The sequence below is a fragment of the Gopherus evgoodei genome, chromosome 11 (assembly GCF_007399415.2).
Source record: "Gopherus evgoodei ecotype Sinaloan lineage chromosome 11, rGopEvg1_v1.p, whole genome shotgun sequence".
NCBI lineage: Eukaryota > Metazoa > Chordata > Testudines > Testudinidae > Gopherus > Gopherus evgoodei.
Genome location: NC_044332.1, coordinates 28986183 through 29002336, shown reverse-complemented (window position 1 = coordinate 29002336; position 16154 = coordinate 28986183). Strand labels below are relative to the sequence as shown.

Genomic DNA, 16154 nt, shown 5'->3' with positions numbered 1-16154 from the left:
AGGAGGAGGAGAGCTGGGGGAGAAGCCCGGCGTGGGACCCCCGGGGGCGCCGCTCTGTGCTGGGGATGGTGCTGTGTGTGTCCCTGGAGGCAGGAGGTTGCCAACCACCCGAACTGGGAAGGCGGTTGTGGTGGTGCTGCCTCCGCCCTCAGATGCCTCCAAATTGGTTGCTTTTTTACCCAGTGCCTGATTGGCCTGTGGAACTCATTGCCACAATATGGTGGAGACTAAGAGTTTAACAGGATTCGAAAAACAGTTCAGTGCTCCTGTGGATACCAATGGCTGTAGTTATAATAGTGACCAGCACCAATAAACAAGTTTTAGAAGCTGTGTAAATCTCCAAGCTTCCAGACATTAGCTAATTTCTAACTGTTAAGGGTCAGGAGGAAATTTACTTGGGAGCAGATCATCTCATAATGTCTGCTCCAGAGTTTCTTGCACCTTCCTCTGAAGGAGCTGGTATTGGACACAGTTGGAGACAGTATATATATTGAACTATTTGTCTGATCCAGTGTGACAATTCCTATGGTTTATGTTTTATTTACTCTTTCCGTTACAGTATATATTTTTAGAGGTTACTTGTAACAATAGTAAATTCAAAGTCATAAACTGAAATGTGATTTTTTTTGTCCCAAGAGGGATTTTCTTTCAAAATCATGAACTCCCTCCCGGAGTTTTAAAGGACTATTAAAGATAAGTTTTAAAATGCTAGTGTTAATTTTCATGTCACTCCAAGGCCCTGCCAGAATTACACTGCTGTAACTATTGGGAGCTAAATAATCTCTATTTTTTCACTAGGTGGTTCTAGAGCTTCTGCACTTCCAAAATTAAAATTTCACCACTTGCTAGGTTTTCTGGGTGTAGGATTTTTGGATGCTGAAGTGACTGTCACTCTGTGATTCTGGGTTCTGTATAAGACAGGACTTACGTCCTGAATCTATAGGGAGTTATGTTTCTATAAACAGCTTGAGTGAGCAATCCCCTACAGGAAAAAGGATTAGCATGTAGAAAGTGAGAGTTCAAAGGGACAATGTGGGAATTAGTGGTTTCTTGCTGTATTCAAGACCCTGCATAGGAAGAAGAGGAAAAATGATACAATTCTTTTATGTCATGCAAATCTGGTGGTCCTGTTTATGAGATACATAATAATGTATGCCTTGGGTAGTAAATGGTGTTTAGTGTTTGCTCTGTTTTAGAAAACATCATGTGAAGATTTGAGAATTCATTTGCAGGTGTCCCATGCATTACAAGCAAAGACATAGTCCCTGCCTTATAGGGTAATCTGAAATAAAGGAATTTAAAATGTTGATATTTAAATTATCATTACTAGACTTCATCTTCAACAACCATTTCAGAGTAATGGGGCAGTCACACTTGCCCAGAGCAATTGCTTCAGTCTTTCTGTAAATATCACTGCATTGATTTGTACTTTTTCACAGTTGAAGGTTGTTTTTCCAGCCATGAGGGTCATATTGTTTTTTTTAAATGACATCTTAGATCAGGGATCGGCAACTTTTCAGAAGTGGTGTGCCAAGTCTTCATTTATTCACTCTAATTTAAGGTTTCATGTGCCAGTAATACATTTTAACATTTTTAGAAGATCTTTCTATAAGTCTATGATATATAGCTAAACTGTTGTTGTATGTAAAGTAACTAAGGTTTTTAAAAAGTTTAAGAGGCTTCATTTAAAATTAAATTAAAATGCAGAGCCCCCTAGACCAGTGGCCAGGACCCAAGCAGTGTGAGTGCCACTGAAAATCAGCTCGCATGCCACCTTCAGTACACATGCCATAGGTTGCCTACCCCTGTCTTAGATTCTAAAACACAAAATGCCTGGTTCCATAAATACATATTTTAAAAAAGTTCACTTGGTTATTTCAAGTTGGCCCAGTTCAATCCTTGGATATCATAGGCAAAATGAAGTTCTTGGTTCAAGGAAAATAACATTTTCAAAAATGTGTTGCCTTGAAATAGCTTGGAACACCTCTTGTATGCTGTAGTATATTTTAATCTTGTTATTAAAGAGAGTCATTTTTCTTACAAATATTAATACCTAATTAAATAACTATTATACTTGTTTGTCTTATGTTTCTATAAGTATTTAATTTTAGACACTGCAGAAAGGAAGGATTAGAGAATGCTGAGGTCTGTCAAAAAAACATTACCTAGAAATGAACAAGGAGATGAGACAACTTACTTAGCAAATTTAGCAGTACAGAGAAATGCCAGTGCCTTCTTTGACAAATTTGACCGAAGTGAATTACAGGAATTACTTACCACTACCTCTTGTAGCTGGCTGGCTTCTAAAGATGACCTACGCCAGCCATTAGAACTTCCCAGTGGACTGATGGGTCAGCTAAAAAACATAAGTTTCCCAAATGCAATTTTCCTAGCACCAGTGGTGCCAGATGTGCCTTTGGACTGTAAAGAAGTTCATCAGATTGTGAGAGAATTGGCTGTAGGAATTTACTGTTTAAACCAAATTCCTTCCATCAGCTTAGATTCCAATTACGATCACAGCACATCTTGTCAGCTTCCTCCAGCTTACATTGACACCAGAATTGGACAAATCTTGATCAGCGTTGACTACATGTTAAAAGCACTGTGGCATGGTGTGTATATGCCCAAAGAGAAGCGTGTCCGGTTCTCTGAATTGTGGCGTTCCAGTATGGATATTGATATGGATGGGAATCCGCAAACAGAAAAAAATATTTTTTCAGAGTTTTGTTCAGCAGGTGAGTAAAAAAACAGTTATTTTCTGCTGGTATTTTCAGCCACTATAACCCTTTTAAAGAAAAATAATCTTACAAGTGATAAGTACTTAGCATATTCCTAAGAGCTAGGGGTCATTATCTGAAAAAACAAGAGATTGCTGGACAATGTGAAAAGTCATCAAGTTGGAAACTCAAAGAAAAATACTTCAAAGATCATTTTTTTCAAAATGGTGTTGAGGCACCTGTATTAAGCGGACAGATTTTCAAAAGTGGTCAACACTCTGCAGTTTAATTTCAGGGAAGTTAACGCTGCAGGGTGCTGAATGCTTCTGAAAATATGGCTCTAAATACTTGAGAAAAAGTTTGTATGTATTTTTTTTACAAAGGGTTTTTTAGATCACAACTTTGGCTTTATTATTAAGATTTAAAATTAGCTACTCTTTTAATATATAACAAATAAGACTGGGCTAAAATAAAAAAAAAATCTTCTAAACAAAAGACAAAAAACACCTGACAGAAATCCTGTGGCTCTCACAAATATAGCTCAAGAACAGCTGCTGGTAGAGATTGCTAATGAAATATAGAACCAGGGTCACTGGTTAAAATCCATTTCAGTTTCATATTGATTTAATGCGTCTCTCAATCATTCTAGACTACTGTACCCCTTTCAGTCTTGTGTACCCCCAAGTTTCACCTCCCTTAAAAACTACTGGCTTATAAAATCAGACATAAAAATACAAATGTCACAGTGCACTATTACTGAAAAATTGCTTGCATTCTCATTTTTATCAAATAATTATAAAATAAATCATTTGGAATATAAGTATTATACTTACATTTCAGTGTATAGTATATAGAGCGGTATAAACAAGTCATTGTTTGTGTGAAATTTTAGTTTGTACTGACTTTGCTAGTGCTTTTAATGTAGCCCAGAGCCGGCAACCTCTGGGAACCTGGTGGGCCGGGCCAGTTTGTTTACCTGCTGCGTCGGCAGGTTCGGCCAATCGCGGCTCCCACTGGTTGCGCTTCACCACTCCAAGACAGTGGAGGTGGTGGGAGGCCGTGGTCAGCACATCACTCAGCCTGTGCTGCTTCCCACCGCCCCTATTGTCCTGGGATGGTGAACTGCGGCCGGTGGGAGCTGCGATCGGCCAAACCTGTCGATGCGGCAGGTAAACAAACTAGCCCAACCTGCCCCGCCAAGGTGCTTACCCTGGCGAGCTGTGTGCCAGAGGTTGCCTACCCCTGATGTAGCCTGTTGCAAAACTAAGTAAATATCTAGATGAGTTGATGTACTGCATGGAAGATTTCTGCCTACCCGCACGGGTCCACGTACCCCTGGTTGTGAACCACTGATTTACTGTCATTACTCTTTGGTGGTTTATGAGAAATTAGTTGGTGCCTTAATCCAGTTCCTAGTGACAAGTATACACATTACAAAATCGTGCCCAGTTTTGGCAGTAATCACCTGATCCAAATCCTATTAAAATCAATGGGAGACTTTCCAGTGACTTAAATGGGAATCAGAGCAGGTCATAACTGGCACTCTCAGCAGAGAGGAACTCTCTCACCCCTACTGGTAGTCCCATCAGAACAAGAACAAGGCCACTGCCAAGGGAGTGCGGAGGAGTGTGCTGCAGCTACAGCTCTGACTATTGTGTAGCTAGGTAGAGGGATTTATTTTTCCAGGGCTGTCTATTTGGCATTTTCATGAGCACTAAATTTACTCGAGAAAAAGATATCAGGATGCCCAGTGTATCCACTGGAGCACTGAGGAAAAGGAGCAGCTCTTACTGGGAAATTCCCTAATTCTCCCCCTCCCCCAATATAGTTAAACTGCAGTCTGATTTGATACAATTTTGTATACAACAGCAAGGTGATGTTTAATATGTTAATATAAAGATAAGTACAATTCTGCAATGTAAAAAATAAAAATATACTTATCAGAATTAAACAGTTGTATTAAGTTATTTTTTGACAGGCATTAGTTTTTTTTTTAATATATTTTACTTACATCCAGTAGCTATATGGTTATTTATGTAGATTTTTGTTTGTGTGATGCAGGTCTAGTTGATCTTTCCAATGAACCAGATTTTGAGGGAATCTATGATGAAAACATGAATGAAGATCCAACTTATGACCCTAACAGTGCACAAGAAAAAAATCTCTTTATGCAGTATGCAGACAATATACTATTTAAGTTGACATTCGGTACTATACAAGTTCAGCAGCATGAAAGTGTCTGTAAATTTGATGCAGCGTATGTGCTTTCTAATGTGATAAGATTGACTGAGGATCACCTTGACACAGTAACATACCAAAGGTTGCAGCAGAGGCTAATTCTTCAGCAAAAACTCGTGAAGAAGCATTTAGAGAAAAAAGCAGAAATCCGTAAGAATATTGAATATCTAAAAATAGTGAGCTTTCTGATTCCATTTTTACTTGGGTTAAAAAGAAAGATGAAAATTCCAAATTTAAATCAGCTTCTTCAACCATATTCAGGTATGCAGCTTACAAAAGACAGGTTATAATTTTGTTTTTATTTTCAAATTGTATATTGTTCATATAATATTAAATTACAGTACTTTGAAAATCATTTGACCATGTATTCTGAAAATTTTAATAAAATTGTAATTATATAAGAAAGTGAATGTCTTTTAAGTGAATGTCTGTTATTTTGTACATTCTAAGAGTAGCAACTGCAAATAACTTAATTCAGACCGTGGTAGATAACTTGGATGCTCATTGTGTACAGGGAGCCAAATTCATCCTGATGTAACTCTGTTGAAGTCTGTGAAGCTACAGCACAGTTGAATTTGGACTGGAATATTTATTGTAAACTAGTATTAGACAATCATTTCTCAATGAAACACACTAATATGTAATTGCTTAGCACCTAAGATTTTTAGACCGCATTAAGAAATTATGTTGTAGTACTTTAACCTTCTGTCATGCTCTAAAAAAAATGTCCTCTTTTTGTAGATGATAAAGTTAAGACTGAACGAGAATTGCCTCCATTTGTGTTTGGGCCAGATTTTAAATGCCAACATTTTCATTACATAAAGAATGAGTATTTTCATGTCCATGGAGGAATTGAATTTGATGTTGGTACACCTTCTCTTGAGGATGTTTCAGAAAAGATAAAGGTTTTGGTTCAGTATCTTTTCTATGATGTATGTGTGTGTACTTGCAGCTAATATAGTATAAGAGAATATTCTACTTTTGTTAAAAATACCAGTGAGAGCTAAGGAAATAGTGTGCTCATGAAAAAGGTATTATCCTGCAGATTTCTTGGTTAGAGAAGTATAGTAGAGCCAGGCTAAAGTAACAGTGCAATATTTTCTTATAGTAAATCTTCAGTATCATCAGTTTACTAGTTTGTAGCACAACTGTTATGTATGCTGACTTCAGCTGCCTATACAGAGTGCAGAATGCAAGAATTTTCAAGAAGTGAGGTTTGCATATGTGGGGGGAGAGTGACACAGTATTTCTCCTCCGCCTGCCCCCCCCCAAACACATATTCACAAATTTCTCTTTCACCAGTTCCTTTAGTGTGGGTCTGGCTCCAGTTTTCAGTCTTCATCATACTTTCATCTGCATCTTCACAGTTTGTCGAGAGTTGGGAGCTCTCTGATTTGCAAACAGGCTGAGTCAGTGGCATTATCCCCAAATTATATCTTATAGCAGGGGTCGGCAACCTTTCAGAAGTGGTGTGCCGAGTCTTCATTTATTCACTCTAATTTAAGGTTTCATGTGCCAGTAATACATTTAAATGTTTTTAGAAGGTCTCTTTCTATAAGTCTATAATATATAACTAAAATATTGTTATATATAAATTTAACAAGGTTTTTAAAATGTTTAAGAAGCTTCATTTAAAATTGAATTAAAATGCAGAGCCCCCCGGATTGGTGGCCAGGACCCGGGCAGTATGAGTGCCACTGAAAATCAGCTCGCGTGTCACCTTTGGCACGCGTGCCATAGGTTGTCTACCCCTGTCCTATAGAAAGGACAGGTCTTCTGTCCTGTAGCCACAGTTATCACCTTAGCGTGAAGTCTTAGCTCCATTGAGGTCAATGGGTGTGTTTGTCACTGACTTCTATGGAACTAGTATTTCACCATTAGTCTCTACTGGAATTTCAGCTGTGAGGTCAAACAGCTACTGCTTTTGGATAATGGAATTCAATTTGTTCTGAATCAACCCATTACTCCAGAGCACCATCAAGGTCCCCATGCCATTTTCAGCTGAATGTTCTTCACAGACATGACTAATACTAGAGTTCAGGAGTCTAACAGCACAGAATGAACATACACAGAATGATGATTGCTGTTTCTACCTGCCATGATTGGTATCCTTGGTTACAGAGGCAGTATTGCCCTAAAGGATGCATAGAATACAAGGGACAGATTTCTCTCTGTGCAACACAATGCATGGTATTGTATCATGGCCACCCTGAGGGTAAACATGGCAGTTAAAGGGGCTGGCAAAATCCATTCATTTCTCAGGGATCAAAGTTCCTGTCTGTACTAAAGAGAGAGTGTGCTAGGCACAGCCATTGCGTCCCCATCCAATAGCAAAAGCAGCAAAGAGTCCTGAGGCACCTTATAGATTAACAGATGTTTTGGAGCATGAGCTTTCGTGGGTGAATACCCACTTCGTCAGATGCATGTAGTGGAAATTTCCAGGGGCAGGTATATATATGCAGGTATATATATACCTGCCCCTGGAAATTTCCACTACATGCATCTGACGAAGTGGGTATTCACCCACGAAAGCTCATGCTCCAAAACGTCTGTTAGTCTATAAGGTGCTACAGGACTCTTTGCTGCTTTTACAGATCCAGACTAACACGGCTACCCCTCTGATACTTGACATCCAATAGCAAGACTATTCCCTCAATGAGACTTCACATTGGGTGTGGATTTAACTTTCAACAGTCTCTGAAAGCAGCCTATGTGTGTAGATGCACAGTGATCAGAATAGATTTCAGCTTGTATGTTTGGCATAACACACACAAAATTTAAGTTGTTGGGCTCTTAGTGACCATATGGCTCTGGTCAGTTCTTAGCCATTCAGACAACCACTTTATAAATATAAACATTTACATCTGGTTAATATAACAATTCTTTTATTCTAGGCCGTCTTTGATGACATACAGATTTGTGCATCAAACCATGTAGCCCAGTTGTTAGACCCGGATATACCATACAGAGAACATTACTCCATACCGACCATGGAATTTGATGGGAAGAGGTAGGAACATGCCTCATACTGTATATTTAAACTATGTAAAAATTGCCAAAGTGTTAGTCTGGTTTACTGGCTGTTTTCAAAACAATTATTGATTACTTGGACCTGCTGACTATAAACGAAAGAAATCACAGTTGTCAAGAACACCAACTACTGAAAAATTCTTAAACTGTTGATTATTCAGACATGTATAGTGTAGTGATTTTTGTCTATATATTTTATTCGTCTTCTGTCAATGACAGTACATTGAAAATATTTTTGTATGTAAAGACACAGAGCCAGATCCTTGTTCGGTGTAAAGTGGTGTAGTTTCAATCACTTTCAAGGTACTCTGACAACTTCTACTAGCTGAGGACCTGGCTGTGTATTTTAATTTTATATATAAAAACACAAAGTACACAAAAGAGCTAAAATGTTTCCTTTTAAAGGTCTTTGTTTTGTTTTTTTGTTACAGCTACTATGTGATCTCCATTGAATTGGAAACTTTTTATCAGCAGCTATATAAGACCCCATGGTGGGGAGCCATAAATGAAATAATAAGCACTCTCAAGCCTAAAAGGCTTCCATTAACTGATATCCAGTCACTGGAGCAATTCAAGAAAAGATTTGGTTATAAGAAAGCTATTAAATGCAAGGTATCCTACTTACTGTATAATTGTTTTTCTGAAAGAGCATTTATACTCTGGAAATTGACTCTAAAAATGGCTTTATGTTGAATGTCTCTCAATCATTCCAGAATAAGTTTGCACAGTTTACAAGTAAAACAATGATTTTTTTAATAACTACCAGTGTTGCAGATTCTACCTGGAATCTAACAGTGAAGCTGGTTTTTTTTTGAGGCTCATGCACATCATCGGTGATAAGCAACAAAGAGTCCGGTGGCACCTTATAGACTAACTGACATCTGTTAGACGTTTTATCGTCTGTTAGTCTATAAGGTGCCAGAGGACTCTTTGTTGCTTTTTACAGATCCAGACTAACATGGCTACCCCTCTGATACTTGATCATCAGTGATGATTCTGCAGGCAAAATTGTGGCTTCAGTAACATCTCTCTAAACCCACTGTTCTCACAATCTGTTCTCATTTACACAAGAGCAACCCCATTCTCTTTAATAGAATTAAACAAGTATAACAAAGGGCAAAAATTTGACTATGCACTTGTAACTCAATTGATTGCTTTATGCATTATCAACAGAATAGAAATTGGCTCACTCTCCTATCGTCCATCTTTGATGCTGCAGTGTAAACAGGAGTAAAATGGAATAAAATGTTGTTGTTTAGTCTCAAGCAAATAGATGTGATTCTGAATACACAGGGGGCAGATCCGTTGAGTAGTATGCTGCCATTTTTAAATAGTCATTTTCAAGGTCCCGATCTTCATCTGATGTAAATTGACACACATTTATTAAAGTTAAGGGAGGTAAGTGGATTTACATCTGCTAAAGATCTTGTCCTCAATATAGACCCACAATTTAAGAATTGGAAGTTTCTTCTTCCAGGTGTCTCCTTTTCCAGTAAATGTTTTATTCCTCTTTGACATACTGTCTCTTATTCTATTTACATGGATTTAGAGCTTACCTTATGGTATGAAGTCTGCTGCTGAGAGAGGACTATCTGCTATCTTCCATACTTTTTGTCGTAAAACATCTACTTCCAGTCTCAGTGTTGTAGATGAATATGGTTATGCTCTTCTCCATCATGCTTCCATACACAACCGTGTGCCAATTATCTGTCAGCTGATTAAAGCTCATTTGAATATCAATCAGAGACGCAATGTTCACTTTAACCCGGGTAAGATATGATATATATATGTCGGGAAGCTATGATTGTGGGGGCCCCATGTTGCCTGTCACGTCCATCACCAGAGGGGAGCTCTCTGATAGGGGGGAGTCATGGAAGGAGGGAATACCAGAACAGTGGAATGTTTCTTCTTTCTAAACCTTGTGAAAGCCTCTCTGCAGGAATTTCACAGGATCCAGATTTGTGAAGTGAGAGGCAGAGGGCAACATACATTCTATATCTCATTCTCTCCTCTTCAAAAACCATGGAGTAGAACAGTGTAAATTACTGCAGATTGAATTCACATTAACTTACTGATCTATTAAATCTACATCTTTGGGCATTTCTGGACATCGGCAGTTGGGGGAGCACATGTGGCTGCACTGTTTCTTTTGTTAGGTACTGCAAGGAGCCAGGAGTGCCATGTTGCAATATAGAGGAAAGTATCTTTCATGTGTGTGGCCTTTGTATCCAGCAGATCTCCAAGATCCGTGGGATTGTAGATGCACATTTTAAGACTACTGTGATCATCTCGTCTGATTTTTTGCATAATACATTTCACCTAGTAATTCCTATAATGGAGGAAATTATTTTTTCCTACTACATCAGTGAACACTATCAAGTGCATGAACTGAGGTTGAATCAGAGGACTTTTAAGAAAGATATGCAATATAGATTTAAAGACTCTAAGTAATGACGAATTTATCACTGGATCCCTGACCTCTTCCGTGGTGGGGAGGAAAGGGGGAACAAATTCCTCTGCACTGGAATAACATGTTGGGGTATATGGGTTCCAGAGTATTTGTGGGCAACAGAAAAGTTTTCCTCCCTAGAAATATTAGAAACCTCCTCTGTGACCACTCTTTGTTTTCTTTCTGCAATATACAGCATAGGACAAAATGTGCTTTACAACTAATTTTATAAATTTATCAATGTCTCTTTGTGAATTTCAGCCTGTTCTATTACAGTCATCACTATCCAGCTTTTCAGTTTCTTTAAATTACTGCCATAATGTAGCCCTCTACGATTCTATTTTGCTTGATTTATGACATGTATACAAATATCATTAGAAATATATAGAATTAGAATATATCCAATATACAATCCTATAAAAACATTTAGTCTGTAGCTAACAATCATAAATATATTTTTGTTTTAGGAAGACGTTCACAGAAGAGTGAGACTAAGGGGGACAGAGCTGGTAATTAGTACATTAAATATTATGAGGCCTTTTAGTATTTTCTGTTGTTATAAATATACAAAAGTAAACAAAAAAGAGTTCATCTCAAGAAAGGGAAAATTTGACATTTTTATGAAAATTAGAAGGTAGAGTCTACTGGCCAAGTCTTGTCTCTAGGTCAGCTTTTACTAAAGCAAAACTCCCACAGAAGCCATGAACTTTGACTAAATACATTAGGATTTTGATGTAAAAGAAGGGGAAGCTGAGTGGGGGATGGGCACATATAGCATGGGAACTTGGAAGACTTGTTCAGAGTTCTACTTAAAAGTTTCTGTAATTCTTTCATCTGTAGTAGACTAAGTTCCAGTCATGAGAAGGCAGTCCCAATATGTGATGTCTCATGATTACTGTCACTGGGATTTCATGAAAACATTAGAGGAAAGCTATAGGATTTGCATTGGAAAATTCTACATTTCACTTGTCAGCAGCTCCTATCTTCCACATCTTCATTCTAGGGTATAGGTTTCATATTTTAGAATTCTTTGGCTTGTCATTTGCTGTGTTTAAGACTATATGGAAGATAGTTAATTCTCCTTCAGAGCTTGGTGTTTCAGTTCTAAGTGAATAATTGCTTTGCTTTGAAATCCAAAGCCAGTGCATTCAATGTGATCTTTACTGAGGTAGGGAAGCGTTCTTTTAAACTATCCAGTTGCCTGACTGCTCTTTAAATTTTTCAGAGAAATTTCTTGATATAAGTGATCTCAGCCTGTTCAATGAATATTGCAAGTTAAGGGGCTGAACAGGTCTTTATGTTCCTTTTCTTTAAGAAAAAGGAGAGGGAGTGCAGACACTTATTCTGCCAAGACTGGAGATCCATTAATTAAATAATGGACAAGTTCTGTTTTTATAGGTCTTATTATCTGAAACTAACTACTTCCTGACTACTGTTCATGTTATTTATTCCTTGATACATTCCCAATTCAAACATAATCTAAGTGTTTTGAACTCCAGTTAAGTACATCTTTTAATCCTTTTTACTTGACAAAGGAACTGATAGTTAGGAGCATTAAGGGACTATGCTTTCTCTGGTGGAACATATCCCCTAGTGTGTGGCACTGTAGTTGCCCCATAATTCTAAAACCTCAATTCTAAACTCCACTTCCTTACTGAGGCCTGGTCTACACTATGCGTTTAAACCGATTTTAGTAGCGTTAAACCGATTTAACCCTGCGCCCATCCACACAACGAGGCCCTTTATATTGATATAAAGGGCTCTTAAAACTGGTTTCTGTACTCTTTCCCGACAAGAGGAGTAGCGCTGAAATCGGTATTACCACATCGGATTAGGGTTAGTGTGGCCGCAAATCGACGGTATTGGCCTTTGGGCGGTATCCCACAGTGCACCACTGTGACCGCTCTGGAAAGCAATCTGAACTTGGATGCACTGGCCAGGTAGACAGGAAAAGCCCTGCGAACTTTTGAATTTCATTTCCTATTTGCCCAGCGTGGAGCTCTGATCGGCACGGGTGGCCATGCAGTCCCAAATCCAAAAGGAGCTCTAGCATGGACCGTACGGGAGATACTGGATCTGATCGCTGTATGGGGAGACAAATCTGTTCTATCAGAGCTCCGTTACAGAAGATGAAATGCCAAAGCATTTGAAAAAAATCTCCAGGCTGTGATACAGAGTCCGCAGCACAGTGCTGTGTGACAAGCATAACAGAAAGCCAAAGAATCAAATGGATGCTCATGGAAGAAGGGAGGGGGGACTGAGGACTCCAGCTATCCCACTGTCCCCGCAGTCTCCAAAAAGTATTTGCATTCTTGGCTGAGCTCCCAATGCCTGTAGGGTCAAACACATTGTCCGGGGTGGTCCAGGGTATATCTTGTCAATTTACCCCCTCTCCACGCCCCGTGAAAGAAAAGGGAAAAAAATCGTTTCTTGACTTTTTTCAATGTCACCAGATGTCTACTGCTGGTAGACGCGGTGCCGCGGCACTGAACAGCAGCATCCTCTCCCCTCCCTTCCCTGGTGGCAGACGATACAGTGCAGAAGGACTGATAGCTGTTCTTGTCATCATCCCGTGAGTGCTCCTGACTGGCCTCAGGTGAGGTTGGCCTGGGCCGCCTGGGTAAAAATAGGAATGACTCCCGGTTACTCCCGGCAGATGGTACAGAACGGCTTGTAACCTCCTCATTATAGCAACTGGGGGCTGAGCTCCATCAGCCCCCCCTTTCATGTCTAAAGAAAAGATTCTGTACTGCCTAGACTATCATAGCAGCGGGATGCTGGGCTCCTCTCCCCCCCACCGTTTAATGTCCTGTCTGGACTGTCATAGCAGCTGGAGGCTGCCTCCCCCACATTTTATCTCACTAAAAAGTCAGTGTTTCTTATTCCTGCATTCTTTATTACTTCATCACACAAATGGGGGGACCCTGCAACGGTAGCCCAGAAGGGTTGGGGGAGGAGGGAAACAACGGGTGGGGTTGTTGCAGGGGCACCCCCTAAAATGGCATGCAGCTCATCATTTTTGCAGGATCTGACACGGAGCAGCTGTGCTCTCTGGTACACTGGTTCTCTAGTACATTTGCCCCATATTCTAGGCAGGACTGACTCTATTTTTAGATACAACATAAAGGAGGTAATGACCCGAGGGGGTCATTCCCATTTTTGTCTTTGCGCCCCCGGCCAACCTCAGCAAAGGTCAGCCAGGAGCACCCATGACAGCAGCAGACGGTACAGAATGACTGGTAACCGTCTCTGCTACCTTGCAAAGACAAATGAATGCTGCTGTGTAGTGCTGCAGTACCGCCTCTGTCAGCGGCATCCAGTACACATACGGTGACAGTGACAAAAGGCAAAACGGGCTCCATGGTTGCCATGCTATGGCGTCTGCCAGGGCAATCCAGGGAAAAAGGACACGAAATGATTGTCTGCCGTTGCTTTCATGGAGGAAGGAATGAGTGACGACATTTACCCAGAATCACCCGCGACACTGTTTTTGCACCATCATGCATTGGGATCTCAACCCAGAATTCCAATGGGCGGGAGAGACTGCGGGAACTATGGGATAGCTACCCACATTGCAACGCTCCAGAAATCGAAGCTAGCCTTGGTACATGGACGCATACCACCGAATTATTGTGCTTTGTGTGGCCGCGTGCACTCGACTTTATACAATCTGTTTTACAAAACCGGTTTATGTAAAATCAGAATAATCCTGTAGTGTAGACATACCCTGAGGAGTCTCCAGGTGTGGGAAATTCTCCAGTGGACATAGTCTATGTAGTTGTCTCTACCACCTGACTACAACCTCCACTTTCATGCACTGTACCATAAACTTTGCCTTTGGTGGAACACAGCTCAGTATCAGTTTTAGAAAAAAGTATACTATGACCGCAATCCTTCCTTAGGCTTCACACAGCCACAGAATCCCTATTAAAGTTGCTTAGGCTTCTATAGAGATCTGGCTGCATAGCAGATTGGAGACTGTGTGCCTGTGATACTACCTGTAACAGTCCTGGGTCTGCCATGCTTTCGGAGTAGTGCCAGTATATCTGATTATGTTAATATGTTCACTTTCAGGAAAACCAGATTTGCAAGAAAAGGAGACCTCTGGGGAAAGAACTGGTGAGTGGTAAAGAAATCAAATATTACCTTATTATTTTTACCTGTGCAGCATGTGGAAGCTAGAAAGATTACAGCTAAGGAGCAGAGAAATGGAATATTTTTATTAAAACTAAGGAGTTCATACTTTAAGAAAATGTGTTTCCACACTGCTTAAGTCTGTCCAAGGCTTTGAAAGCTATAAAAATAAGATTTTTCCATGACTTGCATGGGATGGAAGGCAGGATGTTTGTTTTGAAAACTATAAAATACTGTATTATTACCACTGAAGTTATAACTTGGGACATCTTTAGTTTTAAATATGTTGATACAGTCAGATGTTTTCCTTTTATCTCAAAAGCTTCAATTTGATATTAAATCAAGACCTCGTAGAGATGAATAACTTATTCTGTGATTAGAATGGCGTGAAAACAGTGCTGGTAAAACTGGCAAATAGTTACATGGAGATTTTACATCATGTTTTGCAGGCACAGTTTAGGTGCATCACTTTGAAAATTATGCCCATTGTATCAGCATTTTTTATATATCCATCAGCTTTAGGCCCTACTGCTTTACACTTGGCAGCTCAGTGTGGATCCATTGAAGCACTTACTTGTCTTCTGGCCTTCAAGGCAGATTATAAATTAACAGATGATCGAGGATGGATGGCTATACATTTTGCTGCATTTTATGACAACATTTCCTGTATCACAGTTCTCTATAGAAAAGACCCAGATCTACTAGAGGCTGAAACAACAGCTGAGTAAGTAACTAGAGTTTTTATCACTGTGACGATTGGTGCTTTATCATTTATATAATACAGTGTACTTGAAAGACCACAAATATGCCCCCTCTCCTAAAATTTCTGTCTTGCTGTACAAATACAGCCCCGTATTGGAAAACGAATTAGCCTTTCTAGAATGAGGAGTAAAATAACAGTATTTATATGCTCACATATATGTCCTTAATTATATGGGAGCAACTCCTTTGGCTATAATGGGAATTATATGCATTGGGGCCCCATTGTCTCTAGGCTATACAACTTCAGTGTTATCATACTCATGATTGTGAATTTCTGTTGCTCATGATGTTCCTATGCTCTGGGTGGGTGAAGGAATATTATAAGCCATAGAAATTCAGGACCCAATTTTGCCATCCAATAGGATTGTGCAGCACCCACTCAGGTCAGCAGAAGTTACATTTCTGTATGAGGTCAGAAATGAGGTCCTGAGACATACTTAGGCTATAGCATAAAATCATTGTTTTGTGGGGAAGAAGAAGAGGAGACCTGCTGAAATCTTGAAGATGCACTCTCAGTGTCATTCAGTCATGATACTGCACAGATATCTACCACTGAGAAATAGGAAAAGAAGGACCTAATGCAATCTCAGTGGCAATCAGCATAAAAGCTACCACTGACTTAGAATTTGGTATGACCACCAGGGAGCCTCAGCTAAGTCAGAAATCAAATGAACAATTAAAAATCAAACAAGCAGAAACGGTAAATCCAAGACAGATTAATCTGAACAGAGAGCTTATGCGTTCACATCCTTATGGATTCCATTTTTGAAAAATAATAGTTTGTAATCAGCTGAAATAACTATATGAAATAAACTTGTTTGCAT

General features: G+C 39.5%; 1 protein-coding gene across 20 annotated transcripts in view; it reads left to right on the top strand.

The window, feature by feature from the left end:
• The window catches only part of ANKAR (ankyrin and armadillo repeat containing), a 48822-nt gene that overhangs the window by 203 nt on the left and 32465 nt on the right, over positions 1-16154 (top strand). For 15 of the 20 annotated variants that reach the window (XM_030579513.1, XM_030579516.1, XM_030579512.1 and 12 more), the window contains exons 2-10: positions 2099-2735; positions 4779-5216; positions 5697-5866; positions 7850-7965; positions 8417-8597; positions 9535-9754; positions 10902-10943; positions 14509-14553; positions 15085-15292. In XM_030579513.1, coding sequence (XP_030435373.1) covers positions 2138-2735; positions 4779-5216; positions 5697-5866; positions 7850-7965; positions 8417-8597; positions 9535-9754; positions 10902-10943; positions 14509-14553; positions 15085-15292 — 2018 coding nt within the window. In that variant the 5' untranslated portion in view covers positions 2099-2137. The remainder of the gene's footprint in view (positions 1-2098; positions 2736-4778; positions 5217-5696; positions 5867-7849; positions 7966-8416; positions 8598-9534; positions 9755-10901; positions 10944-14508; positions 14554-15084; positions 15293-16154) is intronic. The other 5 variants (XM_030579524.1, XM_030579523.1, XM_030579514.1 and 2 more) reach the window with 5 other exon arrangements.